The sequence below is a fragment of the Denticeps clupeoides genome, chromosome 14 (assembly GCF_900700375.1).
Source record: "Denticeps clupeoides chromosome 14, fDenClu1.1, whole genome shotgun sequence".
NCBI lineage: Eukaryota > Metazoa > Chordata > Actinopteri > Clupeiformes > Denticipitidae > Denticeps > Denticeps clupeoides.
The window spans coordinates 1,819,595-1,845,914 of NC_041720.1; the positions used below are offsets into that span (position 1 = coordinate 1,819,595).

Below are 26,320 nucleotides of genomic sequence, written 5' to 3' on the forward strand. Positions count from 1 at the left end.
CCTCTATGCGGCACCTCTGAAAGATGGGAAGTGTTGGTGCACAGACATTTTAAAATCTCTCAGGAGATGTTCAATTGGATTGAAGTCTGGGCTCTGGCTACGCCGCTCAAGGGCATTCAGAGTTGTCCTGAAGCCACTCCTTTGATATCTTGGCTGTGTGCTTAGGGTCGTTGTTGTGCTGCTGAAAGATGTTCAAGAGCCCTCTGGAGAAGGTTTTCATCCAGGATGTCTCTGTACATTGCAGCTGTCATCTTTCCCTCTATTCTGACTAGTGTCCCAGTTCCTGCAGCTGGAAAACATCCCCACAGCATGATGCTGCCACCACCATGCTTCACCATGGATGGTATTGACCTGGTGATGAGCATGGTTTGCTCCAAAGGTGACACCTGGCATTCATACCAAAGACCAGAGAGTTTTTTTTTTCTCATGGTCATGTGTTTTTTTTACTAAGGAGTGGCTTCCATCTGGCCATTCTACTATACAGGCCTGATTGGTGGATTTCTGCAGACATGGTTGTCCTTCTATAAGTTTCTCCTCTGTCCACTATGGAGCTCTGACAGAGTTACCATCCAGTTTTTGGTCGCTTCCCAGACTAAGGCCATTCTCCCCTGGTTGCCCAATTTAGGTGGCTGGCCAGCTCTAGGTAGTGTTTTTGTGGACTCGAACTAAGCTGCAGAAACATCTCAAGGATGATCAGCAGTCACAGGAGGCACCTGAACTCAATTCTGAGTTTCATGGCAAAGGCTGTGAATAGTTATATACCTTTCTCAGTTTTTTGTTTTTTTATAAATTTGCCAAAACCTCAATAAAACCTTTTTATTTGCTTATGGGGTCATTCAGGGGTGTTGTGTGTAGAAAACAATATGAGCAAAAAATGAATTTAATCCATTTTGGAATAAGGTTGCAACATGACGACATAACGTGGAAAGCGTGATGCACTGTAGATGCTTTTTGCCTGTGTATTCCAGACATAACATTGTTCAAACTAGAGCTTTACAGTCTAATGCTGTAGTATTTGCTTTATCATAATGCTTTATTGCATTCCAGTTTTCAACTGTTTGCTGTAGCAAGAACAAAAAGCACGGATTGTTAATAAGGAATTGTTGATGGACACTAAGTAACTTTTACTCAAAGTCAATTTTAAATGAAGTAATTTTTTACTTTTACTCAAGTACATTTTTTAAACGGGTACTTTTACTTAAGCAAAGTCAAGATCCTTTTATTTAATTACATTTTTTCTAGTTGTACAGTACTAGTTGTACATTTTTTTTCTGTCTGAACTAAATATTACTAGATATTACAACCCAACAGTTACTCACTTGAGAAGTCTTATCACTACGTACCTCTGTACTCTAACTTGAGTAATTTTTTGGACTACTTTCTGCTTGTACCCAAGTATTATTATTTTACAGCTTGAGTAATCTTATCACTACGTACCTCTGTACTCTAACTTGAGTACTTGAGTAAAACCCTACTCATACTTGAGTTAAAGTTTTGGCTATTCTACTCACCTCTGGAGGTGGTTCAGGTTTTTTTTTTTTTTTTTTATTACAAGATTCTTTCCCAGCTCCGTTCTTACTTTTGGAACGACCAGTTTCATATTAAAAATGCTCATTTCATCCGTGGCCTGATACACACACACACACACACACACCCTCCCCAACATGCCATTTTACCCTTACAGGCACACAGACGTTCATGGTTTGCTCTTCTCTGTTGTAGGCATCACAGAGTCCGACAAGGTGAAGGCCGACTGAGTTCTGTGGGCCGCTGCTGGAAATATCACACCGTGCCCTTGCCAGACTGCGAAAGGCACAATTGATCCAGGATACTCAGAACAATAATCCTATAATAATATAAATACGCTGTGGGAACCGAATCTTTTTTTTTTTTTTCTCTCTCTTTTTGGGCTTTCCTTCCGAAAGCGGCGGACTGTAGAATCACAACACGGATCCCTGCATCCTGCGGCTGGCGCATTATCTGATACTGGATCCCCGAGTTTGCATATTATTTGGTGACCTTGTGTGTAAATGCACGAGCGTCCGAGGCTTCGAACTCTGCAGGAGAGGCGCGGCACGTGCATCAGCCCGGAACAGCCAGAAGGAACCGTTGCATGTTCTCCGAGACGCTTTCTTCTCGTGGGTTTTATTAAAACCAAAGGAGAATTTGTGTACGAGGGAGTGATTCCCCCCCCCCATTAAAACCCGACGATTGAAGTCTTGACTGTAGTCTGTTCTTCCAAATAAAAGGTGTTAAAAGGTGCCTGAACCTCGACCCGTTTCGATTTCGGAGGAAAATGGCCGCCTTCGCGATTTAACTTTCGTCCCTTGGTTTCTCTGACCTCTTCGCCCCCGCCGTCTCAGACCTTCTTCTGGCCCAAACATAACAATTCCTTTGTGCTGCGCTGGACACGCTCGTAATGAGAAACACACGTTCCGGGCCTGCCGGCGGGGGGAAGAGGGCGGTCGGCTCCACGGGGAACAACAGGAACCTGTTGTTTGTTGGCGCAGTCTTGCGTTTGGGCGGCTCCAGAACGCCGGGGCCGCATTTTAAAAATAGCGTAGGGTCCATTCGCGGAATTAAAATGATTTCAGTATTTAGCTTTGGACCGAAAAGTGAAAAGTGAAGTGCACAGTCATATGTGTGCGTGGAATATTCAGTATACAGAAAATAAAAACAGCTTAAAACACATGTATGATTTAAAAGTCTTAATTGAATATGAATCATTAAACCCTTAAGAATCATTTAATCGTTTATGTAATATGTTCTGAATACTTGTAGTGCCGGGTTGTGTATAAAGGTGTCCTATTAATTATTTTTTTCTTTTATATCGGCCCTAATACCGTATCTGAAGTCCCTTTCCGAAACTTTGATCCAGTCCCACAATGAGATTTCCCAGGATGCGAGGTTCCGGCGTTTGTAGCTTTAAATGCTAATGAGGCGGAGAGAGGCGGGACCAGGAGGAGAGCGGCCAATAGAAGTTGAGCGGGCATTCGTGGAGATGACGCCATCAACACCATCAGCCAGCCACATTGTTTGGTACAGAAGTCGTGTCAAGTCGTTTTTCCAGAAAAAAAATTAAAATCAGAAACGGGAGGTAACCTTTCCCCTTATGACATCATAAGGGAACAAATTCCAGATGTGACCGTCTGAACTGCCGATCTCTAAACGGCAAAGCAGAGTGGGCAAAGCTGTATCGGACATACAGGCCCTGTACATCAGGCGGTACCCACACTTTTCATGCTTGCACGTTAAAATGAACCATGTGTCGAGATGTCGCACATGCGTGTTGAACCGCTGGTGATTGAGGGTTCGTAAACATGGAGCAGTGGTAACCTAGCGGTTGAGGAAGGGGCCCCGTAATCAGAAGGTTGCCGGTTCGAATCCCGAGCCGCCAAGGTGCCACTGAGGTGCCACTGAGCAAAGCACCGTCCCCACACACTGCTCCCCGGGCGCCTGTCATGGTGATGGTTAAATACAGAGGACTGTGGATGACAATGACAATCACTTTAACATGCCTCATGATCTACCCACCCTTCGCTGGGCGATCGCATCGTTGTACGTTAGGTCACTTGGATCATCTGACAACGTGCTACCTTATCTGACATGGGCTGTGCTCACCAGAAAAACCTTCTCCATGGGAATTTCTTCAGACAGATTGATGGCCATCCCTCCATACTGATTGTGTTTCCTGCCAGCTCACACTGCACTACCAGCGGTGGCCTGGCGGTTGAGGAAGCGGAATCGTGATCAGAAGGTTGCCGGTTCAAATCCCAAGGTGAGGTGCCACTGAGGTCCCCTTGATGAAGGTACTGTCCCCACACACTGCTCCCCGGGCGCCTGTCATGGCCGCCCACTGCTCACCAAGGGTGAAGGTTAAATACAGAGGACACGTGTCACAGTGTGCTGCGCGTCACAAAAACAATGACTTTGGAACATCTCTCGCACTTTCTGTGTCCTCGTCTTAGTTTAATATGCCAGTGGTGCATCACTGGAAGCCTCTTCCGTTGCTCGAGCGAGAACTGCGAAGCGGCGCCGCCATTAGCTGGCTGCTAAAAACGGTGCTGTCGGTGTGAAGGAAGATATTAGCACATCTTATATTCAAAAGCGATCTGCCAAAGCGCGCGAGTCGCACTCCGCCCCCCGTCCTCCGGCGCTCCGTCCCCTCCCGATCACCTGACAGGCGTTTCTTCTCGGCCTCCTCGCGCCCCTGAACCCGAGTCGGGGGGTTCAGCTGACAGATCCGTCCGCGGGAAGGGCATACGCAGGCCTGTCAGCGCCGCGACGAGGGAACAACGCCTCGTAGTCGTCTCATTAACGCGCCCGCTCCCCCACGCGGAGGTGGCAAAGCCAACGTGCTTCCAAGGTTCCGCCTGCATGCATTAGCATGCTAATCAGAGAGGGCGCGGCGGGCCTCCTGCCCGCCAGGAACGTCCCCTCCGTCCAAACACAAGCGGACAAGTGGAACGGTGCGGAGGGAAGCCTGCAGGACTTGCGAGAAGGAAACCGTGTCCCAGCAGGGGACAGGAAGCCGCGCCTGTCCGCCATGTTTTTTAGCATGAAGACCAGAAGACCCAGGTTCAAACCCCATTTACTACCATCGTGTCCCTGAGCAGGACTCTTAACCCTGAGTGTCTCCAGGGGGGGACTGTCCCTGTAACTACTGATTCTGGATAAGGGCGTCTGGTAAATGCTGTAAATGTAAATGAGGCGCTGGTGGCTTTGGGACGGGTGTGTGTGCACCGTAGCGTCCCAGGAAGTGTTGCCAGATCCTACATGGATACAGCAGCTTAAAACTGTCATATTTTGAGAAAAATTTCGCCGTTGCTTCAATAACACAATAAATTACCATAGACTGCGCATATTATGGTGCATAATGCAACGTGACCGGCTTGTTTTTCCCACTCTTTCTCCCACTCGTTTCTCCAAGCCTGATGGCGACGCCGCTCTTCGCGTCTTCCGTAGCTGCAACTCTGAAACACAAATCTATACCCCAGTAACATGGCCATAAAATGAAGGGGTAAAGTTGGCGCACATTATGGGATTTTGGGGGATTATCGATCGTGCAGGGGGTAAGATTATGGTACAGGTACGTTCAATACCGTACGTCCGGCAACACTGTGCCTTTACTATAACGGATGTGTGTAGCCCGTGGTGTTCGACTCTTTCTAGGCACTCCATGTACACCTGACATGTCGTCTTTACGTGTTTTAAGAGGTGAAAAAGCCCCATTTAGGTGGTGGATGTTGGAGGTGTAATTAACATGGCCAGAGGGCCAAGAGGACTCGTGTTAGAAAAAAGGGGACGTCTCAATGGTTCACAGGCCCTGGGGGAAGACATGAAAAGTGCAGACTTTGGTTTAAAAAGTCCAATTTTATTTTTAAAAAGAAGTGAGTCGAGAAAAAAAAAAAAAAAAAAAAAAAAAAAAAAGACATCTCTCTTCCCACGTATCCCACATTAAGCCATCATGGGCCTGACGGAGGCGTAATGATGGGCTTTCGGGGGAAGTTTCCCCTCAGGGTCTGGCTAAACACCTGCGTCGGCCATGAGGGTGAGATCACACACACGGTACACACAGCTCACGCCCGGGTCATACGAGGACACGAGGAACGAGCAGCTGCAGGAGGAGCCAGGAACAGCTCGTCCGTGCCCACTCCTGCCTGGACGTTGGGAAGCCGCTGCTCTCCACCGAGACGTAGAAGTCAAATTTACAACCTACAAGAGGAATATTTGCTGTGCACAGGCCCATATGGAAGAAATGGTCGTCTATAATCCACCTCTGGCTGAGTTGCTGGGTAAACAGCGCCCCCTGCCGGCCAGGGCGAAGTGTTACTCATTCCTCGTTTTTGGTTTAGGTGCTGTAAAAAAAGAAATGAAGGCAATTAAAGGACAATTTAAATAAGAACCTTACTGTTTAAACAGCGTCTATATATTTACCATTTGGGTTCTCTTGCTTGTAAAATGTTTTCAGCATTTCCACCGCCTCATCTGCTCTGTGGCCGGAGATGTACTGCAAAGTATAAAGTCAATTCTTTATTTTTATTTTTTTTTATGGTCACAGCCACAGTGAAAATGAAGTTATTTTTTCAATGTGATACACAGCACAGCACACGGTGACACGGTAAAAAGTGTCCTCTGTATTTAGATGTCTTTTGTGCAGATGTCGATTGTACATTGTGTAGATAAATATATAAACATATGTATTTTTTACTTTCTGCCGTTACAAATGCAATTTCCCACTTGTGGGACTAATAAAGGTTTATCCTATTCTAACCATCACCCTTTGTGAGCCGTGGGCACCATGACAGGCGCCTGGGGAGCAGTGTGTGGAGACCTCCATCAAGGGGACTTCAGTGGCACCTTGGCGGATCGGGATTCAAACCTTCCTTAACCGCTAGGCCACCACTGCCCCAATCGGTCACCACTGCCTGTTTAATGCCGAGCTCTGCGATGACATTCTTAAAATGTGTAGGATGACTCCCAATTTACCTGAAATGACGTGCCGGTGTGCGGCAAGTCATCAGACGCAACGTCGAGGACCGAGCCACAACCACCGAAGCGCTCGTTCCTGCAGCCATACACGACCAGGGGGATGTCTGACCCACCGTCAAGGTATTCGGCCAGCCGCCCCATGACCCCCGGTTAGCTCCCAGACCAGCCAGTGTCAAAGCTTAACCCGCCTTTAAACCGCAATGTGGTTGTACAGAAGTGTGTGGGAGGATACTCAGCAAGCGCAGCGCTGCGGCGCACATGATGCACGGCTCCACCGTCACATAGAGAACCGTCCGGGCACAAACCGCCTTCGGGTCCTGCTGTCTGGCACGGCACCATTCCAGCACCTCATCCAACGCCACAATCTCAGCATGCCGAGTGGCCTGGAATCCACCAAAACATGTGTTATTACAGCACTGTGAGCATCCAGTCACACATCCTGTATACACACACACACACACATTTTATATATATATATATATATATATATATATATATATTTTTTTTTTTTTTTTTACACACACAGTACAGGCCAAAAGTTTGGACACCTGGTAGATTCTCACCACTGGCATCAAAACTATGAATGAACACATGTGGAGTTCTGTACTTAACAAAAAGTGGAGACCTGACCTCCACAGTCACCGGACCTGAACCCAATCCAGATGGTTTGGGGTGAGCTGGACCAACAAGTGCTAAACACCTCTGGGAACTCCTTCAAGACTGTTGGAGAAGCATTTCAGGTGACGACCTCTTGAAGCTCATCGAGAGAATGCCAAGAGTGTGCAAAGCAGTAATCAGAGCAAAGAAACTAGAATATAAAACATGTTTTCACTTATTTCACCTTTTTTTGTTAAGTACAGAACTCCACATGTGTTCATTCATAGTTTTGATGCCTTCAGTGAGAATCTACCAACGTAAATGGTCATGAAGATAAAGAAAACACGTTGAATGAGAAGGTGTCCAAACTTTTGGCCCGTACTGTATATATATATCTATATTTTTTGACATGTCTGTGAACTGGGTGATTGAAATCTCCCACTATATTCACATAAAAAACACATAAAATAGCTCACGTTTTTGGTCTCGTTAACTTCATTTCTCCCTTTGCCCAGAACCTCCTTTTCGTACACCATGAGACAGCCGACCGGCACTTCACCATTCTCCAGCGCATCTTTAGCCTTGCAAACACATGCGGTTACTGCTCATCCGTAACTGCACAGTTTATTGCACAGTTTGTTGCACAGTTTACTTCACCATGCCAAACGCTTCTGCCATCCAGCTCTGGATCTCCTCGGAGGAAGGGTGAGCGAATTCGTTCTTCGTGAGATCACTGCCCGACGACGGCGAGCCCATCACGGCAAGCGAGTCAAAAACTCCCATTCACGCACAACATCTGCATCGCTTTCGGGACTTTAGCACGTTGTGGACAGGGGACGACAAAGGTTGTGGGACGAGACAGGCGTCAAGTGTCGAGCACAGAGAAACGTTGCCAGATCCGCTTAATCTAAGTAATCCAAACGTAACATTTTAGAATTGCGTTTAAATATTAGCCCATGATTCATTTAAACATCTAGTTTTACAGTACTGGCAGTGATCAAATGAAGTCAGCACAATTCGCTGCCTGCATTTGTTTCGTATTTTCCGTCGGCGTCCTCGTTCGCGATCTGGCAACACGGATCACCGAGCGATCGTTCCGGCGAACGTTAACCCGACGGCGTGTAGCTGTGTAGCGGCGACCATGTGAAGCGCCGCGGGACCTGCGCTCCGTATCCGCGCCGTCGCTCACCAGTTGCCCGCGACAGTGTTCAGCATGCTGTCCTCCACGTGGAACTTCCTCAAGCGCCACCGGAGGAAGTTCATCTTCGCCGGCGTGTTCGTCGGGGGTGGGTAGTCGGTTAGCTGCCCGGCTAACGATGCTAACGTCAAGAGTGGCTCAAAAAAAGGGCACAGTTGCCGGATAACCGCGGGTTTTTCAAGCGATGCAATAACCACCACGGTTACCCGATGTCCGGAGTCCGGCTGTTTAAAGCCGACGTCGTTAGCTGTCACGTCTTCGGGAAAAGTTGTTCCTTCCCTCCCCCCCTCCTCCTGTAACGTCCGATCTTCCCAGGTGTGTACCTGCTCGGGAAATACGCGCAGAGGAAGATCCAGGAGCTCCAGGAACGAGAGGCGGCGGAGTACATCGCTCAGGCCCGACGCCAGTACCACTTCGAGAGCAACCAGAGGACGTGCAACATGACAGGTGCCCGAAACCCAGCAAAAAAACACGATTCGTTTACAACCAAAGTTCGGAAACGACCACACGTCCGTCGTTCGTTTAAACAGCTTATGCGTCATAATGTTCTTTTTTTTTTGGTTTGTTTTCCATGAAAACAGCCTGCGTCCTTGTTAGTGATGGGAATGCCGGCTCTTTTAGAAGAGCTCGGCTCACTTAAAAGAACCGACTCTTTCCGCTCTCATGTAGCTCTTATTTTATTAAAAAAATTAAATTAAATTGTACGTGCAGTGAATTACTTACCTACAAAGCTTACATTATATAAAATTTGTATTAATCATGTACCTTATAACATGGTAAAGAATAAGAATAATACATTTTTAATAAACCACCTGAATTTGAGAAAAAGATCCAATATTTTAACATGTGCTGATTGGGTTATTTGTAGAGCCTGTTCGATATGAGATTTTAACCTTGCACGCTCTACGCTCACCTGTAACTGAAATGTGGTTTGCAAGGGGATCTTTTCCACACTTTTTTTTTTCTACATCATCGTCAGAATTCTGGCATTTAAGGGCGTTTCAGTATGTCTGTATGCACATTTCCCTTTTTATTGCTTTATCAAGTGGCGCTTCATGCGGACCTTTGCTCTCTGTTTTTGGCCCGCAGTGCTGTCCATGCTTCCTACCCTCAGGGAAGCCATCGTCCTGCGCCTGAACTCAGAAAGCCTCACTGCGTTGCTGAAAAGCAAGTAAGATTGCGCTGAAAAGGAAAATGTATTTGGAGTCTGGAAGGTTGTTTTAATGCAAAAAAAAAAAAAAATCTGTTCTGTTTTTCAAAGGCCTGCTAATAAGATCGAGATCTGGGAGGACCTCAAGATCATCAGTAAGTCATTTATAAATGGTTGCCAGGTTTTAGTCAGGGTTTTTTTTTTTTTTTTTTTGTTTTTTTTTTGTAGATTTAAATGTCATGTGCAAACCATTTTTTTGGTATTCACACAGATGTATTCTGCCCACTGACACTTGTGCTGAAAGTTAAGATAAGATGATCCTTTATTAGTCCCGCAAGTGGGAAATATACATAGTCACAGCAGAAAGTACAACATAAGAGCAGCAAAAAAATAAATTGCATAGAGTATATGGCGAATATATAATATAAAAGTTCAATATACAAATAAATAGTCTGGAAACAACATTCAAAAATATATTTTTATGTATATACGGCTATTACTCTCCACATTAAAAGTATCAGTATATACATAAAATATATTTGTATACATAGAAAATAAGTAAGCGTACATATGTACAGAGTGGTTATACACACATATTTCTTATAAGAAAATATAAATGGTGTATTGGATGTGTGTGTCTGACAGCGGTTTGCAGGAAAGACCTGAATCTGGTCATCGTGGTGCCGCAGCCTGCCACTGAAGGAGCTGCTCAGTGCTGTCAGGGTCTCCTGAATTGGGTGGGAGATGTTGCCTACGTAAATACTAAGTTGAATTAAATAAAAAAACAATCTGGCAACTCAAATCTGACCATACATCTCAGCTGGTTTAATGGAGGAAAAGGAATCAGCTTGTGATTACCGGAGTCTACGGTTGGGCCTCCTTTCCTGGCCTTCAGAGACGATCATCTGTGCTCTAGTGATGTAAAAAAGTTTTCTACCTTTTCTACCGCTGCGTGTCGTTTCCTTCACGTAGGTTTCACCAGAAGCGTCGTGGCCGTGTACAGCACCTGCATGCTGGTGGTCTTGCTCCGCGTTCAGCTCAACATCATCGGCGGATACTTGTACCTGGACAGCTCAGTCGGCAAGAACGGAACCGTGAGTCCCGTCTGGCCCGGTTCGGGGCCCTTGCCCGTGTCGCCCCGGCTTCACTTGTGCCTCTTTGCTTCACCAGACCCCCTTGGCCTCACCTGATGTCCAGCAGCAGTATCTGTCGAGTATTCAGCACCTTCTCGGAGACGGTACAGGCCTACATTTACATTCAGCGCCTTACGGTCAGTAGTGACAGGGACTTTCTTAGCTTCTAGGGTAATACAGGGTTCATACGGTCCTAAAAAATGGAATACGATGAAAACAGTACATAGTTCTCGTAAGGCTGCACGAGAAACGTTTTTTCAACGTTTACAACTAATACGGTTAAAACTACCGCAGGTCTGTAGTATCTTTGCGGGCTTTACATAGTGAACCACGTCACATAGTGCAGCGTGTGCTGCTTCCATATTCCAGAGCTTTCTCTCCTTTAAAACGTAAATTACAGCTGACGATCTACGTTAAACGATAGTTTAACAATTTTCCTGGTAAATTTGCCTTTTTGTGATATAATTTTTTTTCTTTACATTTTAACATAAATGTCAGAGAACATATGATGTGATCGGAGTGTAGGGTTGTAGTAGCCTAGTGGGTAACACACTCGCCTATGAACCAGTAGACCCAGGTTCAAACCCCACTTACTACCATCGTGTCCCTGAGCAGGACACTTAACCCTGAGTGTCTCCGGGGGGGGACTGTCCCTGTAACTACTGACTGTAAGTCGCTCTGATAAATGCTGTAAATGTATACTGAAGTCTGCCCCTCTGTGTCGCGTTAGGGCTGTGCGAGCTGATAACCGTGGTGAAGAGGGCCGTGCAGGACGTGCTCGGCGGGTGAGTCCGACGGCCCTCGCGTCCCCTCCGATGCGCGCGGCGGCTGCTAATGCTGACGTCTAGTGCCGTTTCGTCCCCAGGGTGTCCCTGAAGCAGGTCCTGTCCCTGCAGGACCTGGAGGAGGAGCTGAGCGAGGTCAGGCGGCGGGTGGAGCAGGGCCACAAGGCCCTGTCGTGGTACATGATGCCTGACGAGGAGAACGCGCTGGCTGCTCAGGTGACCATTTCATACTACACGCCTGAAATCTAGAAATAAACTTTTTACAGGGTTCTGTCATCAAGTCCGGACGAATCGGCTCATTTGTGGGTCTTGCATTTTTTTACATTTTAGAACAAAACTGAAGACACGTGAAGTTATGTAATAAACAAAAATAAACAAATGAGGCAAAAAGTTGATTATTATGTGTCACATACACAGTCATACACGGTATGATATGCAGTGAAATGCTTTTAGCGACTGCTACTGACCATAGTATTTCAAATATTGCAAGTATACAAAGAACCAATTTGCAAATATTGCAAACATAACCAAATATTACACTTTTATGTCTTTAACATAAAACACGTGTAACAGGCAGGGTGAAGGTATGCAAAGGAGTGAAGTCAAAGAAAAAAGATTTAAGAGTAAGATTTTGTGCAAAAAGTCCAGAGTGATTGAAAGTGCTGGAGTGTATTATGGAGTTCTGTGTAGGGTTGATGGATGTAGCTCTATGTAGTGTCTTCTCTTGTCTTGTCTCCACCACCTCAAATTGGACAACAGGGACGTTTTTCAAACATTCACGGCTTTGTATGATGACAGTAGTGAACAAAGCAACAGATTCATCAACATAGTTCACTTCCTCCTCATACAACAAACATTTAAATATGCTTCTTGTACTGGAAATGGCTACGTCTTTGTCTCCAGAACCGCCACAGAGTAGGGGCGTCCAGACTTTTGACTGGTATTTGGTGTATGTGTGTCTATATGTAATGTGAAATTCATAGTTTATAAAATGTTATTGATCGACAGCCCCAATATGTATCGTACTTTGTGTTTTCTGACATTTGACATTGCTTCTCCTCCGCAGGCTTGTGGTCTGACAGAACATGACGTCACCACGATCAAGTTGCTGAATGAAACCAGGGACATGCTGGAAAGGTTGGTGCAATATATGCTTTCAGTCCGTGTCGCCTGTGCGTCACCAGCACGTGCAGTTCCAGGGCCCGTCGTGGGTGGCGCTGTGTCTCGCGATGTAAACCGCTTCCTCCGAGCCACGCTGCTGCTGACCGGGGGTCGCCGTAGTGAACTCGGGCGTTCTGTTCTCTTCCAGCCCGGACTTCAGCACCGTGCTCGACACGTGCCTGAGCCGCGCCTTCAGCCGTTTCCTCGACAACGTGGCGGAGTTTTTCAGAGCGCCGGAGGGGGACTCGGGCCCTTCAGACACACCCGGGAGGTCAGGAACCTTTTTTTTTTTTTTTTTTTTTTTATGTAGCAGGTTTATTTTAATTGGCAAGTTTGACTCAATCCGCCACGAATCACCATGATCATCATTATTCTGCGCGGGTTCATCTTAAAACTTCAGTTGATGGGAAATGCCAGAGCATTTCCCACCTTTACGCTAAAACAAGATACGGCAAAAAAAATAAATAAATCATCAGCATTTAATCATTACGATTTAATCATTACGATTGCGTATTCGAAGCCGTGTACACGTCATCAAGCCTGTCACTTTCAACATGCGTTTCTGTGTTCCTCTTTTTTTTTTTTTTTTTTTTTTTTTTTTTTTAAACCTTTAGCCCTTTTGAGATCTTGTATTATTTCACTTTGCTATGCAGTTTAGTTTATGGTTTATTTTAGTTAATGATCATTGTCCATTTTAATGACTTTACCTCCTCCAGTCTCTCTCACGTCAGCCTCCCACTGGCCAAAATCATTCCCATCGTCAACGGACAGATCCACTCAATATGCAGTGAGATCCCAAGTCACTTTGTCCAGGTAATAATTTTATTTATTTTTTTTACCTCTTTGAACAGCCATTACCTATCTTTATCCGTATTATAACGTATTAATATGTATAAAACAATTTGGCCTAAACCTTTAATCACAGCAGTAGTTGTAGGAATATAGGGTGAAAGATGACTTTGGAATGGATCTGTTGTAATATTAATCGTGTTAAATAGAGGTGTGAACCTTCACTGGCCTCCGCAATTCGATTTGATTGCAGTTATCATCGTGTCTACATTGCGTCACGGTCGTATGTGAGTGAGCGGCGCTGTTCGCACATCAGGACGACCCGCGGACGCTACCCGGCACAACCTTTTTAAAACCAGCGCCAGAAATCACCAAGCAACGGCGCTGCATGGACGCAGAATCATATTCAGTGTTATGTCGCAATGAAAGACTGTGGAATATGAGAAGTCAGATTGAGTGCGGCCTCCGTTTTTGTTGCATGAATCACCTAGTAGACAAAAGTTTAGGGCCATTTAGAAATCTAGTTTTTTTCCCGCAAGGGTTTGAATATAGAAATGTGCAGTGAGTGTAGTAGTGAATAGTAGAGGTGGCATCTGAACCATTACGAACGTTTAATCAGCGCTACTGAAATGATTTTCTATAAATGAATGAAGCTTTTAAAGTGACAGACTTGGGTTCATGATCCCAAGTTCGACAACTATGCAGATCCATCATTAGCAAATATTTCAAGCAACCAGAAGCATTTACTACATTGACAACATCTGGATCGTTTTAGTGAAATTGAAGTGATTTGTCATTGTGATGCACTGCAGCACAGCACACGGTGCACACAGTGAAACGTGTCCTCTGGCATTTAACCATCACCCTTGGTGAGCAGTGTGTGGGGACGGTGCTTTGCTGCGTGGCACCTTGGCGGATCGGGATTCGAACCGGCAACCTTCTCGCTTCCTTAACCGCTCCGCCACCACTGCCCCAAGAAAGAGGTCTGTTTCTGGTTTCGGTCTCGAGCAGAGGACCCTAGGCATGTTAGGCGAACGTGATGACCACTACGCCGCAGAAACGTGAGACAGAGGACCGTTTCGATCCATCAACCTCTGGGTTATGGGCCCAGCACGCTTCCGCTGCGCCACTGCTGCTCATCACCCTAGATGGGACTCGAACCCTCAATCCCTGCCTTAGAAGGCCAGTGCCTTATCCATTAGGCCACTCGGGCGTTTTAATGCACCGAACAGGTATTTTCTATCATAAAGGAATGCTGTGTGTGTGTGTGTGTGTGTGTGTGTGTGTGTGTGTGTGTGTGTAGGTTCAGTTATTCCAGTTTACTAGACATGAAATAATAAATGTAATGTTTCCGCTGTACGCGAGACCGTCCCCCATCATCAGCCCTTCCTTTTGTGTTTCAGGACCTCCTGATGGTCGAGCAAGTGAAGGACTTTGCAGCCAACGTCTACGAGACGTTCAGCAGCCCACAGGAACTTCAGAAATAAGCGCCGGCGCGTGTCTTCACGTCAAACGGCGCATTTTTTGTGTTAATGGAGGGGGGGGTTGAAGGCCTTCATCCCGGGAAAATCCGGCGCGGAATGTTCTTCGTCTGAAGAGCCCAGAGCCACCGACGAATGTTGATTGGGTGGCGCGGGGTGGAGCCACCCACCCCCTCCCCAGACTGGGCCATTAACCAAGAGACCTGGTAGACGATGCGATGCCTGCAAAAAAACGGCACGGAAAAGAGCGCCGTGCGCCCAGCCGTAAACTCTGTTCGTTCCAGAAATATTCCATCCAGGGGGAGCTGTTCATGCTCCACACAGATCTTCCCGGTTTTCCCATTTCCCCACGCTCGTTTTGGGGAACAAACGCTTTCTGGCTGGTTTTGTCTCGGTTCTGTTAATTTTGTACGGTGACGTCATGAATGGCCATGTAATGACATAATATTTCCTGCACAATCTGTAAATGACACGCTGCTGTTGCCACTTTAATAATAAAGAAAGTGACTGTGACCGAACTCTGGACGGCGGAGTGTCCTTTATTGTCCAGTAGGGGGCAGCGCCCGGTTTTCCGGCGACCTGTCCTTTGTCCTGGGTCGTGGCCGGTGTCCCCTGCACCAGGCTGTGATATGCGGAGCCACAAACACACTTAAAGTGAAGTGATTGTCACATGTGATACACAGCACACGGTGCACACAGTGAAATTTGTCCTCTACATTTATCCCATCACCCTGAGTGAGCAGTGGGCGGCCATGACAGGCACCCGGGAGCAGCGTGTGGGGACGGTGCTTTGCTCAGTGACACGTCAGTGGCACCTTGGCGGATCGGGATTCGAACCGGCAACCTTCTGACCTTCTGATTACGGGGCCGCTTCCTTAACCGCTAGGCCACCGCTGCCCCTTTTTACACCGTAGGGGGCAGAATAATGATCGCATGAGACGTTTCGCAGCTGCGGCGTAGCAACCGCGTTTTTTGAGGCCGCCGGAAGTCGGTGGCATTAAATAGACGTTCCCAGAACGGCAGCAGGTTCCACCAAAGTTGTGCAGAAGCTGCCAGGAAATGTCTGGAATGTTAACGTCTTCTGTTGCATAAAAAGCCTGACGAACAGCGCAGGCGTGTCAGGCCTGTCAGTCTGACGCTGATTGATGGCTACCACAGAACGCTGTGCTGTTCCCCCGCAGTGAAGGATTCTGCCCAATGCACAGGCAAGTGCAGTCGTTTGAAGTGAAAGTGACATAATTGTGATACACAGCAGCACAGCACACGGTGAAACGTGTCCTCTGTATTTAACCGGCGCCCGGGGAGCAGTGAGCGGGGGCCGGTTCGAATCCCGATCCGCCAAGGGTGCCACTGAGGTCCCCTTGATGAAGGTACCGTCCCCACTGCTCACCAAGGATGATGGTTAAATGCAGAGGACAAATTTCACTGTGTACACCGTGTGCTGTGCCGCTGTGTGACAATCACTTCACTTTATCACTTTATGGAGGTATTTCTTCCATTGTATTCAGCACTGAGCAAAATGCTAACCAGCGAAGACTTCCTAGTCATCGTTATGAGAGTCAGAGCTCTCAATGCGCCGCCATCGCCAGAACACAACACACTTCCAGCCTCGTGCTCCGGGTTTTTTGCACATTCTTGCACATTTTGCACACGTTTGTCCTGTTTGAAATATCCAACATGTCCACTTACAAGCATCCTACATGTTGTCCTGTTCGACCTGTTCATTGTACAGAAAAGTTCTACTTTTCTCCTATAGAGATAACATGTACAGTATTTAAGCTTTAGTTACATTTCCAGCATTACCAGACGCCCTTATCCAGAGCGACTTACAGTCAGTAGTTACAGGGACAGTCCCCCCCTGGAGACACTCAGGGTTAAGTGTCCTGCTCAGGGACACAATGGTAGTAAGTGGGGTTTGAACCTGGGTCTTCTGGTTCATAGGCGAGTGTGTTACCCACCAGGCTACTAATACAGTATAGTATAGTGTGTGTGTGTGTGTGTGTGTGTGTGTGGGTGTGTGTGTGTGTGGTGGTGTGTGTGTGTGTGTGTGTGTGTGTGTGTGTGTGTGTGTGTGTGTGTGTTGTGTGTGTGTGTATTTTTTTGTTCTTTTATGATTGCTCTGTGTAAAACATTATTGTGTGTACTGTTGTACTGCCAAAGAAGCGATCTTGAATCGTGAATTATTTGCACAGTTCAGCTGATTTCAAATCTGCTCATCTGACGCTTGCAAGGATGTAAATTGCGTTTGACATCGAGGCCAAATTTCTGTGTTTATTTACAGACAACGGTTCTATTTCAAAAATGTACAATTTGGTCTTTTTTTTGCCATTTTTAACATTTTTTTTTTATATAATGTTCATTTAAATATGTCGCGTGATGAGCTCGGCGTCGCACAGCGTGACATGAGGAGCGCCGAGTTGTCGCCGCCGTCGTTCCGGGAAACGGGAAGCCCCGCCCCCCCGCGGCCGTGACGTCGGGTCACGCGCGCCCGTGATTCTGTCCCGTGACCTTTCACCGAAACTGCGCAGCCGCGGGAAACTCTCGCCGACTGTTCATGCGGCGTGACGTCACCTGCCGTCCGCGGCGTGACTCCGCACAATCGGACCCGCGTCCCGCAGGCCACGTTCTGTTCTGGCTTTTGTTTTCGTTCATTTTTCATTCGTTTTTAATAAACAGTTAACCGAGAACACGCTATAATTCAACTTTTTATTATTATTAAATCCCATACAGTAACAGTGGTAGTAGCCTAGTGGGTAACACACTCGCCTATGAACCAAAAGACCCGGGTTCGAATCCCACTTACTACCATCGTGTCCCTGAGCAAGACGCTTAACCCTAAATTGCTCCAGGGGGACTGTCCCCTGTAACTACTGATTGTAAGTCGCTCTGGATAAGGGCGTCTGATAAATGCTGTAAATGTAAATGTATTAATATCATTATATAAGAAATAAGTGCAGATGCTGGATATCAGCTTCCATCCAGGAAGAATAAAACTGAGCATGTTGATTCCCAAAAATTCTAACGTAAAGTGGAATATTCTGTCTTCATGGAGAGAGAGAGTTATTATTACAGTATGAGATTATGAGCTGGAATATGAACGCGTGTGTGAATGTAAATAGTGGTGACGTGATGGTGACTCGGCTGAGTCGGGCGGCCGTGACTCATCCTGGTGACGAGGGTCCACACGTGATGATCGGAGAAGAAAGTGGGGGAATGATGTGTGACTAATCCCTGCTAACAAGTGGCAGTGGCTGATCGGCCCTCACTGTTATTTTGAGGACACGTGGGGTCGAAGGTCAAGCCTCCCCCCCCCCGGCTCCGGGACTGGGCCGCGGCGCCCCTTCGGGGAGCTTCATTAAGTATTTATCCCGGGCCGGGATGATGCACGCTGCAGTCACGCCACGCAGCGCCGGGGTGAGGTCACTCCTCCCGACGCTGCGGATTGGCCTGCGGCCGCCGGGCAGCGGTGTCAGTTTTATATCGCCTCATGCGGGCAGTCACATGACCAGGCTGATAGTAAAGCGCTCTGTGCCGATACTGGGAAGCTGATGGGAAGATTCGTTCTAAATTACAACAATCACACAAACATTAATAATAGTGTCAGATAACGGATTGATTTACCTAAAAAATAAAGGAAAAAAATCCCTTTTTTCGTGAAACAATGACATGATGTGTGTAGCCTAGTGGGTAACACACTCGCCTATGAACCAGAAGACCCGGGTTCAAACCCCACTTACTACGATCGTGTCCCTGAGCAGGACACTTAACCCTGAGTGTCTCCAGGGGGGACTGTCCCTGTAACTAAGTCGCTCTGGATAAGGGGGCATCTGATTAATGCCATAAATGTAAATGTAGAAAGAGACTCTGAGCAGCGGTACAATCTCGTTCTCTGTCTGTAGGCAGGAGATCGGTCAGTTCTTCCATCTCCACACATCAGCATCTACATCGCCGACACTGTCGCTTTCTCGTCTCCCTTCCTGAACAGTGTCCAAGTTATGGGGTTTATGGGGTTCGGCACTTCCAAAGCCAAACACAAAGTGTGGTGTCAAAACTTTGTGAACAAAACTTTTTCTTGTTCTAACACGCATGGCTGAGCGGCAGTGGTGGTCTAGCAGTGAAGGAAGCGGCCCCGTAACCAGAAGGTTGCCGGTTCGAGTCCCGATCCGCCAAGGTGCCACTGAGCAAAGCACCGTCCCCACACACTGATACCCGGGCGCCTGTCATGGCCGCCCACTGCTCACTCGCCTATGAACTAGGAGACCCAGGTTCAAATCCCACTTACCTCCATTGTGTCCCTGAGCAAGACACTTAACCCTAAGTTGCTCCAGGGGAGACTGTCCCCTGGACCTACTGATTGTAAGTCGCTCTGGATAAGGGCGTCTGATAAATGCTGCAAATGTAAATGTAAATGGTTAAATGCAGAGGACAAATTTCACTATGTGCACTGTGTGCTGTGCTGCAGTGTCTCACAATGACAATCGCTTCACTTTCACTTCACTGTACCTGTAGAGGGTATATGGAATAGGGACTTAAAGACGATGAAATAAGTTTGGATTCAGTATAGTGAGACTTGACCTACAATTAATTTATTTCAAATTTATGCCCAGGATGTATTTAACTTCCAGGAAACAGCATGCCAGGAACATGATCTCGTCCACAAATTGTGTCCTGGGATGTATTGGGAATGCCCCAGTGTGTCTGCTTCTTGGAGACAAATCTTTACTTTTGATTAACGATATCTCCAGTTTAGAATTTTCCCTACAGCAGAGGCGGATACTCTGGTCTGGTCTCACCGCAGCCTAGAAAATGTTCTAGCCCTGAGACGGCCACCACCTCACCACCTTGTCCTGGATGGAGTTATGATGGAAAGATCTGGGCCCGAATACATGGTGCCAGCCAATAAAACCTGATGTGCATGGGATGCAGCTTAACTTTTAAGTTAAAGGTTTCATGACACACATTCTTTTGCTTTTACATCGGTCTTGTTGGTACCCTAATATCGTATCTGAAGTCTCTTTCCGAAATTCAGCCATGGTGCAAACGCACCGTTTCCGGGTCTGTAGCTTTAAATGCTAATGAGCAGGAGGGAGGCGGGACCAGGCGGAGAGCGGCCTACATAAGTTGAAATGACGTCATCAACACCATCCACCAACCACAATGTTTGGCGCAGACAGGAAGTCATGTCACCTTTGCCCTTATGATGTCACAAGGGGACAAATTCCAGACGGTGACGCAGAACGACCAAACGACTCTTTACACCGATCGCCATTTCTAGCCACTGCAGGACCACAGACAGGCTCGGGGACCTCGTATTAATCTTAAATCATCTCACAAAATCACATTTTCATAATAGGAGACCTATAAAATAAATGTGCAGTTTTTGTAAGTAGTTTTTGGTTTCTTAAGCTCCACATATCATTGAAGATAAGATTTGTATTATCATTATTTCCTTCTGTATGGAATTCTGTATTGTGTTTTTCAGTTGTTCATACTTAATCAAAAAGAAAGCCTGGGGGAAATGGGGTCAGAGGTCATCCGGTGCCCGTCACCATGACAACAGCCGGGTAAACACGTCCACTTCATCCACGCTTCCTTATTCGCACCATTCACGTTGTTTTCGTGCATGAAAAGTACCAAAAAGTACCAGCAGCATTCCTGGTGATTTCGCCCTTTTAGGTTCCCGTAAAGAGAAACCGAAGGTCCCTTCGTTTCCGGTCGCGACACTTTCATTCTTGTCGCAGTTTTACTGGAATGCGCTGAATCACTCCGCGTCGAAAGTGAAAATTGATCAGGAGAGGAACACAAATTAAAACAGAACTCATCCCGCCTTTCCCGAGCGCGCAGAGAGAGGACGGGTCGCGCGCTTCCCGGAAAGAGGTGACGTCACGCTTCCCGGCGAGCGTGAAGAAGGCGCATGCGCGCCACGCTTCCAGAATGAACTGTTATTATACTAGAATCTACTGTAACACACACACACACACACACCTGATTATGGAAGATTTTAACCACAAATTATCAAACGGTAATACGCCTGGCTCCACAACACACAGTTTTAGACGTTGTGGGTCCAAAAGTAGAGATAAAAGGGCCATAAATAGAGCAGAATCATGGCAAAAAGGCAGAGTGGCAGATTTTTCCAAACCTTTCCCAAACGCCTGGCGAACTGATTATGCCCAGAGGGCCGAACACGAACTTCTACTGTACATGGCAGCCGACGTTCGCCTTTAGTCAAAGGGGAAAGGGGAAGCCGGGCCTCGCTCAGCCGAAGCCCAACTGGGAGACTCAAACGGAAGAAATGGCACGATGACGAGCACGATGTAGCAACCCTGCAGGGACACGACAGGACATTTCGACACCTGTGACATGGACTTATGGCTCACGTGTACTTTTTTTACAGGTAGAATTCTTTTTTTTTTCAATTCATCTGCTGTGTACTACTATGAATACATTTCAAAAACTATTACATACAAAGTTCCAAATTGTGGAGTGAAATGTTCCATTTTCATTGACATCGCAGACTTTTTTTTGTCATTACTGTCACTACATGATACGACTAGAGAGAAACAAGCTCCATGTTATCGTGGTGCAGTTTCACTGTTGGTATAACCTCTTTATTATTGACTATTACGCCAGCATGACGAGGCATCCATACGGAAAAGTCGGAGTGTGTGTGTGTGTGTGTGTGTGTGTGTGTGGGTGGGGCAACAATGACTGCATTGGAGGAAAGGTCACCAGACGTTTGGAAGTTTCCAGAAAAGTTAAGGATCGGTGTCAATCAATCAATCAATCAATCAATAATAAGTGTCCCTTATTATTGAATAATGATGGCTGGTAATGATTTATATTTGACGCGGTGATGCGCGGGGATTCCGCGACGCGCAGGTCAGCCCCTTCATTCGCTCATCGGCCCGAAACGTTCCCGTTATGGAGGCGCGCCGCGCGGCGTTGCGGGATTGCGTCACCGCCCCGGGTATAAATAGGATGACGTCACGCCCGTGGCCACGCCCACCCCCGACCCTGCCCGAGAGCCGCGGAGCTATAAAAAGAGGTGATGCAACGCGGCGGCGAGAGCTGAAACTTTAGAGAAGAGGAGAGGAGAGGAGAAGAAGGGAAGAGGAGGAAGGTGAGCACTTTTCCCGCGGCAGAAAGAAGGAACCTGTCACGTGTCCCCGGCGGGAGTTCCTGACGGTCCGGAACTTTTTTCCCCCCCCGCAGCGCTCTGCCATGATGCTCAGCACCTGGTGCCCTGCCTGTCCCCGCCGGGCTCGCTGACGCTGGACGACTTCGCCGACTTCGCCGGACTCGCCGCCGGCCCCGCCGCCAAGGAGGAGCTGCGCCAGGCCATCCAGCACAAGCGACGCGGCGACATGAGCGGCGACACCGCCAGGCAGGTCAGATGTCGCGACAGTGGTCAGCAGAACATGTCATTTAACCCAGAAGCAGGAAACAGGCTGTTATTAAACGTTATTAACGTTATTAAAACCGAAAGTCAGCGTCATGTTGTTCTGTAATAACAGATATTTGGCACGTGACACTTGTGACATCAGATATCAGCTGTGGATCGTAATAATTTTGGGGTTCTACAGAAGAGATGTATTTTACATTTACGGCATTTACCAGACGCCCTGGTATCAGTAGTTACAGGGACAGTCCCCCTGGGGACACTGTCCTATTAAGTGTCCTGTTAAGTGTCCTGCTCAGGAACATGATGGTAGTAAGTGGGGTTCGAACCTGAGTCTTCTGGTTCTTAGGTGAGTGTGTTACCCACTAGGCTACTACCACCCTTACAGTCAGTAGTGACAGGGACAGTCCCCCGTGGAGACACTCAGGGTTAAGTGTCCTGCTCAGGGACACGATGGTAGTAAGTGGGGTTTGAACCTGAGTCTTCTTGTTCGTAGTTACTGGGACAGTCCCCCCTGGAGACACTCAGGGTTAAGTGTCCTGCTCAGGGACACGATGGTAGTAAGTGGGGTTTGAACCTGAGTCTTCTTGTTCGTAGTTACTGGGACAGTCCCCCGTGGAGACACTCAGGGTTAAGTGTCCTGCTCAGGGACACGATGGTAGTAAGTGGGGTTTGAACCCAGGTCTTCTGGTTCACAGGCGAGTGTGTTACCCGCTAGGCTACTACCATCCTTACAGTCAGTAGTTACAGGGACAGTCCCCCGTGGAGACACTCAGGGTTAAGTGTCCTGCTCAGGGACACGATGGTAGTAAGTGGGGTTTGAACCCGGGTCTTCTGGTTAGTAGGCTACTACCACCCTGTGTATGTATGGCAGTAACGTTCCGGTATTCCACAGTTCACCCCGGAGGAAAGTGAGAGGAAGAGGCGGCGGCGGGAGAGGAACAAGATCGCGGCGGCCAAGTGTCGGAATAAGAAGAAGGAGAAAACCGACGGCCTGCAGAAGGTAAGGACCCGGTCAGGTGAGGCGGAGAGACGGAGCAGGCCAGGTCCTAACGGGTCCCCGCTTTCCCCCCGAAAGGAGTCGGAGAAGCTGGAGTCCATAAACGCCGAGCTGAAGGCCCAGATCGAGGAGCTGAAGAACCAGAAGCAGCAGCTGGTCTACATGCTCAACCTCCACCGGCCCACCTGCATCGTCCGGGCGCAGAACGGCCAGACGCCCGAGGACGAGAGGAACCTCTTCATCCAGCAGATCCGGGAGAGCGCCCTGCAGGAGCTGGGCCTGGGCCTGCCGGCGTCCTGCGGCCACCACGGAGCTCCCGCGTGACCGGCCGCCGCGCCGGTGGGGATTCCGTTCTCTTCCTCTCCTCCTCCTCCTCCTGCTCCTCAATGCTGCTGAAGGTCCCTCAGGACGCGGAGGGACGGGGACGCCACGGCGGACCAGCCAGTAGAAGCTCCGCGATGGGAAGTCTTAATCCCGCAGTTCCCTTGGCTGCTCGAGGAACTTCTCCATCCATTAAAGATGAAAGGTGGAGCCGTATTTATTGTAAAGTGGACACGGCGGACGTGCGAAGGACGGTGACGCGGGCGTCATACTACTGAAGACGGGTCGAAACGAGCTTGTTTAACGCGCGCCAACCTGATATTCACGGGTTTTACTTTTGTTTTCAGCACTCGAATGCAAAGTATTAATAAGTGTTGAGGTGGATATAAACCTATTTGTCAGACTGTGCTGTCTGTGGATCTTTGTTTTTGATACTTTATTAATAAAAGAATATATATATATATATAAATATGCACAATCTGTTTGAATATTGTCTGAATTCTATTGTTTCATCAGAAATTGCTATTTAATGTTTTGGTTTTTTTTTTTTAGGTAAATAGGTAAAATTTGGGGGATTTTTTGCACACTGTTTACTGAAGCTACTTGTGTTGGGGACGACCTGTGGTGACCTGTGTCAGGCCACGCCCCCTTTCACTGGAGCGACGGTCGCTGTGCTTTTAGCCGTCACCCTTGGTGAGCAGCGTGCCGGACTCGGACCGGCAACCATCTGATTACGGGGCCGCGTCCTTGACCGCCGGGCCCCCCCCAGCCGCCCCAGAAGCGAGCCGGCCTTCCCACGGCTGCTTCACCAGGAACCTGCGCCCCGACAAATATTTCACATTCCAGTAACGGCAGTAACCGCCACGCGGCGCCTTTTTTAATGTTTTACCCGGGAAGTACGAGCTGGGAAAGTTCTGAAAAGTTCCCGCGTCGGGGCAGATTTCAGGGCGAGTTTCCTGTCCGTTAAGCAATCGGAGTTCCTGGTCCGTGTGTGTAATGTTAATTACAAAAAAAATGACACACATTTCATCATTCGCTTCAATTAGAAGTTCTCCTCCTACAGAGTAGTCGGGCCCTCTCTCTATCACAACATCAACGGCCGAGACATTAAAATGAAACGGCAATTCATCCGTCCCCCTGCAAAACTAACCTGATGCTGACCAGCGAACTTTACTCCTGAAATTACAATATAGTCAAAAGTTCGTATTTTTTGTCATTTACATTTATGGCGTTCACCAGACGCCCTTATCCAGAGCGTCTTACAGTCAGTAGTTACAGGGACAGTCCTTCCCTGGAGACACTCAGGGTTAAGTGTCCTGCTCAGGGACACGATGGTAGTAAGTGGGGTTTGTGGGTGGTAGTAGCCTAGTGGGTAACACACTCGCCTATGAACCAGGTGACCCAGGTTCGAATCCCGCTTACTACCATCGTGTCCCTGAGCAGGACACTTAACCCTGAGTGTCTCCAGGGGGGGGACTGTCCCTGTAACTACTGACTGTAAGTCGCTCTGGATAAGGGCGCCTGATAAATGCTGTAAATGTAAATGTTTTAACCTGGATCTTCTGGTTCACAGGCGAGTGTGTTACCCGCTAGGCTACTACCAATTTGAGATTAACATTCATGGTTTCGTAACACAAAGTGAAAGTTATGAAGCCGCTTATTGGAAATTGATCAGTAAAAAGAGGACTCGTGATGCAGAAATGTGATGTGAAATGTGAAGTGAAAGTGGTTAGTTGTCACATGTGACGCACCACCCAGTGTGCACAGTGAAATGTGTGCTCTGCATTTAACCATCACCCTTGGTGAACAGTGAGCAGCCATGACAGGCGCCCGGGGAGCAATGTGTGGGGACGGTGCTTTGCTCAGTGGCACCTTGGCGGATCGGGATTCGAACCGGCAACCTTCTGAATACGGGGTTGCTTCCTTCACCGCTAGGCCACCGCCGCCCCCCTAGTGGAATGATGTAATTTTCTGAATTTTTGAGTGTAATTATAAAGCGATGATCTCCGCCCTTGTCTGGTGTGGGATGGGGGACGGATGAGGGCTGGGCCGAGGGACCCTCCCCGACCAGCCACAAAGTGAAAAGTCCGTCCGATCGGCCCTCCTGCCGCTCGGCCCTGCGAGGTCAGCGACTGACCCCGTGACCTTCCAGGGTGGCGCAAACACCAGCGACCAGGAACATGAGCCAAATGGCGGCAAACATGAGCCAATAACGTGGAGGTGATTTCTAACAGCCGTTTGTGAAACTGCCATTTCGACAGAAACCCCAGATTCTCCGCTTCTTCTCGTTTTTCCCATAAAACGTTCCGCTGTTGATTTGTTCTGCTGTACTTGTAATATCGAGGTAATATCGAGGTACTGACTCTCAATGCGTGCAAATCTGTGTCCACAAAATGAAATATCTGTATTCAGTCTTTTAAAATATATGCCTCCCTCTAGTTGTCTGTGTCTGTGTGTGTGTGTGTGTGCGTGTGTGAAGTTATTACAGTCGTGCAAGGATTTGTCACCAACACACATTGGTCATGTGACCTTAAATCAGATTTAATCAGCTTGTATCTCAACGTCTAAAAAAACCCTGTGTTTGTGGTCCGTACCTGTTCATTAGATGTTGATGGTGGGGAAAAAAAAGAATGATACAGCACAGTCACACATTTTTATAGTGAATTTTTATATTATAGACTTTATATATATAATTTGTAAAGAATTATATATATATGTGTGTGTGTATGTATTATATGTGTGTGTGTATATATATTGTTGTGTGTGTGTGTATTTATCTGTTGTGTGTGTGTGGTGTATGTATGTATTCTG

At 47.5% G+C, this 26,320-nt stretch overlaps 4 protein-coding genes across 6 annotated transcripts in view; 3 read left to right on the plus strand and 1 right to left on the minus strand.

The window, feature by feature from the left end:
- The window catches only part of LOC114803359 (androgen-induced gene 1 protein-like), a 40,127-nt gene extending 37,924 nt beyond the window's left edge, over window positions 1-2,203 (plus strand). For all 3 annotated transcript variants that reach the window (XM_029002877.1, XM_029002879.1, XM_029002878.1), the window contains one exon: window positions 1,723-2,203. In XM_029002877.1, the coding sequence (XP_028858710.1) occupies window positions 1,723-1,757 (35 nt within the window). In that variant the 3' untranslated portion in view covers window positions 1,758-2,203. The remainder of the gene's footprint in view (window positions 1-1,722) is intronic.
- A 3,245-nt stretch (window positions 2,204-5,448) lies between these two features.
- LOC114803360 (tRNA-specific adenosine deaminase 2-like) lies at window positions 5,449-8,010 on the minus strand. Its single transcript, XM_029002880.1, has 6 exons — window positions 7,747-8,010; window positions 7,566-7,670; window positions 6,725-6,875; window positions 6,490-6,596; window positions 5,938-6,010; window positions 5,449-5,858 (listed from the first exon to the last, which is right to left on the minus strand). Exons 1-6 carry the CDS (start codon window positions 7,870-7,872, stop codon window positions 5,830-5,832), a joined length of 591 nt encoding a protein of 196 aa, XP_028858713.1. The 5' UTR covers window positions 7,873-8,010; the 3' UTR covers window positions 5,449-5,829.
- A 170-nt stretch (window positions 8,011-8,180) lies between these two features.
- LOC114803358 (peroxisomal biogenesis factor 3-like) lies at window positions 8,181-15,304 on the plus strand. The gene is made up of 12 exons (XM_029002876.1): window positions 8,181-8,375; window positions 8,603-8,734; window positions 9,377-9,458; window positions 9,549-9,592; window positions 10,410-10,531; window positions 10,608-10,674; window positions 11,301-11,355; window positions 11,436-11,571; window positions 12,422-12,492; window positions 12,665-12,787; window positions 13,233-13,329; window positions 14,709-15,304. Exons 1-12 carry the CDS (start codon window positions 8,303-8,305, stop codon window positions 14,790-14,792), a joined length of 1,086 nt encoding a protein of 361 aa, XP_028858709.1. The 5' UTR covers window positions 8,181-8,302; the 3' UTR covers window positions 14,793-15,304.
- Window positions 15,305-21,767: 6,463 nt separating this feature from the next.
- On the plus strand, window positions 21,768-23,978 carry LOC114763642 (cyclic AMP-dependent transcription factor ATF-3-like). Its single transcript, XM_028953412.1, has 4 exons — window positions 21,768-21,834; window positions 22,002-22,177; window positions 23,084-23,191; window positions 23,267-23,978. Exons 1-4 carry the CDS (start codon window positions 21,768-21,770, stop codon window positions 23,510-23,512), a joined length of 597 nt encoding a protein of 198 aa, XP_028809245.1. The 3' UTR covers window positions 23,513-23,978.
- The last annotated feature ends 2,342 nt before the right edge of the window (window positions 23,979-26,320 follow it).

What these genes read in the sequence shown, in the direction of transcription:
- LOC114803358 (XM_029002876.1), top strand. Translation starts at nt 8,303, where the DNA reads ATGCTGTCCTCCACGTGGAACTTCCTCAAGCGCCACCGGAGGAAGTTC. An exon ending in GGAGGACCTCAAGATCATCA is followed by an intron (nt 9,593 to 10,409) that starts GTAAGTCATTTA and finishes TCCTTCACGTAG; the next exon opens with GTTTCACCAGAAGCGTCGTG. An exon ending in TCAGCACCTTCTCGGAGACG is followed by an intron (nt 10,675 to 11,300) that starts GTACAGGCCTAC and finishes GTGTCGCGTTAG; the next exon opens with GGCTGTGCGAGCTGATAACC.
- LOC114763642 (XM_028953412.1), top strand. Translation starts at nt 21,768, where the DNA reads ATGACGTCACGCCCGTGGCCACGCCCACCCCCGACCCTGCCCGAGAGC. An exon ending in CCGCGGAGCTATAAAAAGAG is followed by an intron (nt 21,835 to 22,001) that starts GTGATGCAACGC and finishes CCCCCCCCGCAG; the next exon opens with CGCTCTGCCATGATGCTCAG. An exon ending in GCGGCGACACCGCCAGGCAG is followed by an intron (nt 22,178 to 23,083) that starts GTCAGATGTCGC and finishes GGTATTCCACAG; the next exon opens with TTCACCCCGGAGGAAAGTGA.
- LOC114803360 (XM_029002880.1), bottom strand. Translation starts at nt 7,872, where the DNA reads ATGGGAGTTTTTGACTCGCTTGCCGTGATGGGCTCGCCGTCGTCGGGC. An exon ending in CGCAGCGCTGCGCTTGCTGA is followed by an intron (nt 6,597 to 6,724) that starts GTATCCTCCCAC and finishes ACGGTGGGTCAG; the next exon opens with ACATCCCCCTGGTCGTGTAT. An exon ending in CAAGCAAGAGAACCCAAATG is followed by an intron (nt 5,859 to 5,937) that starts GTAAATATATAG and finishes CTTTTTTTACAG; the next exon opens with CACCTAAACCAAAAACGAGG.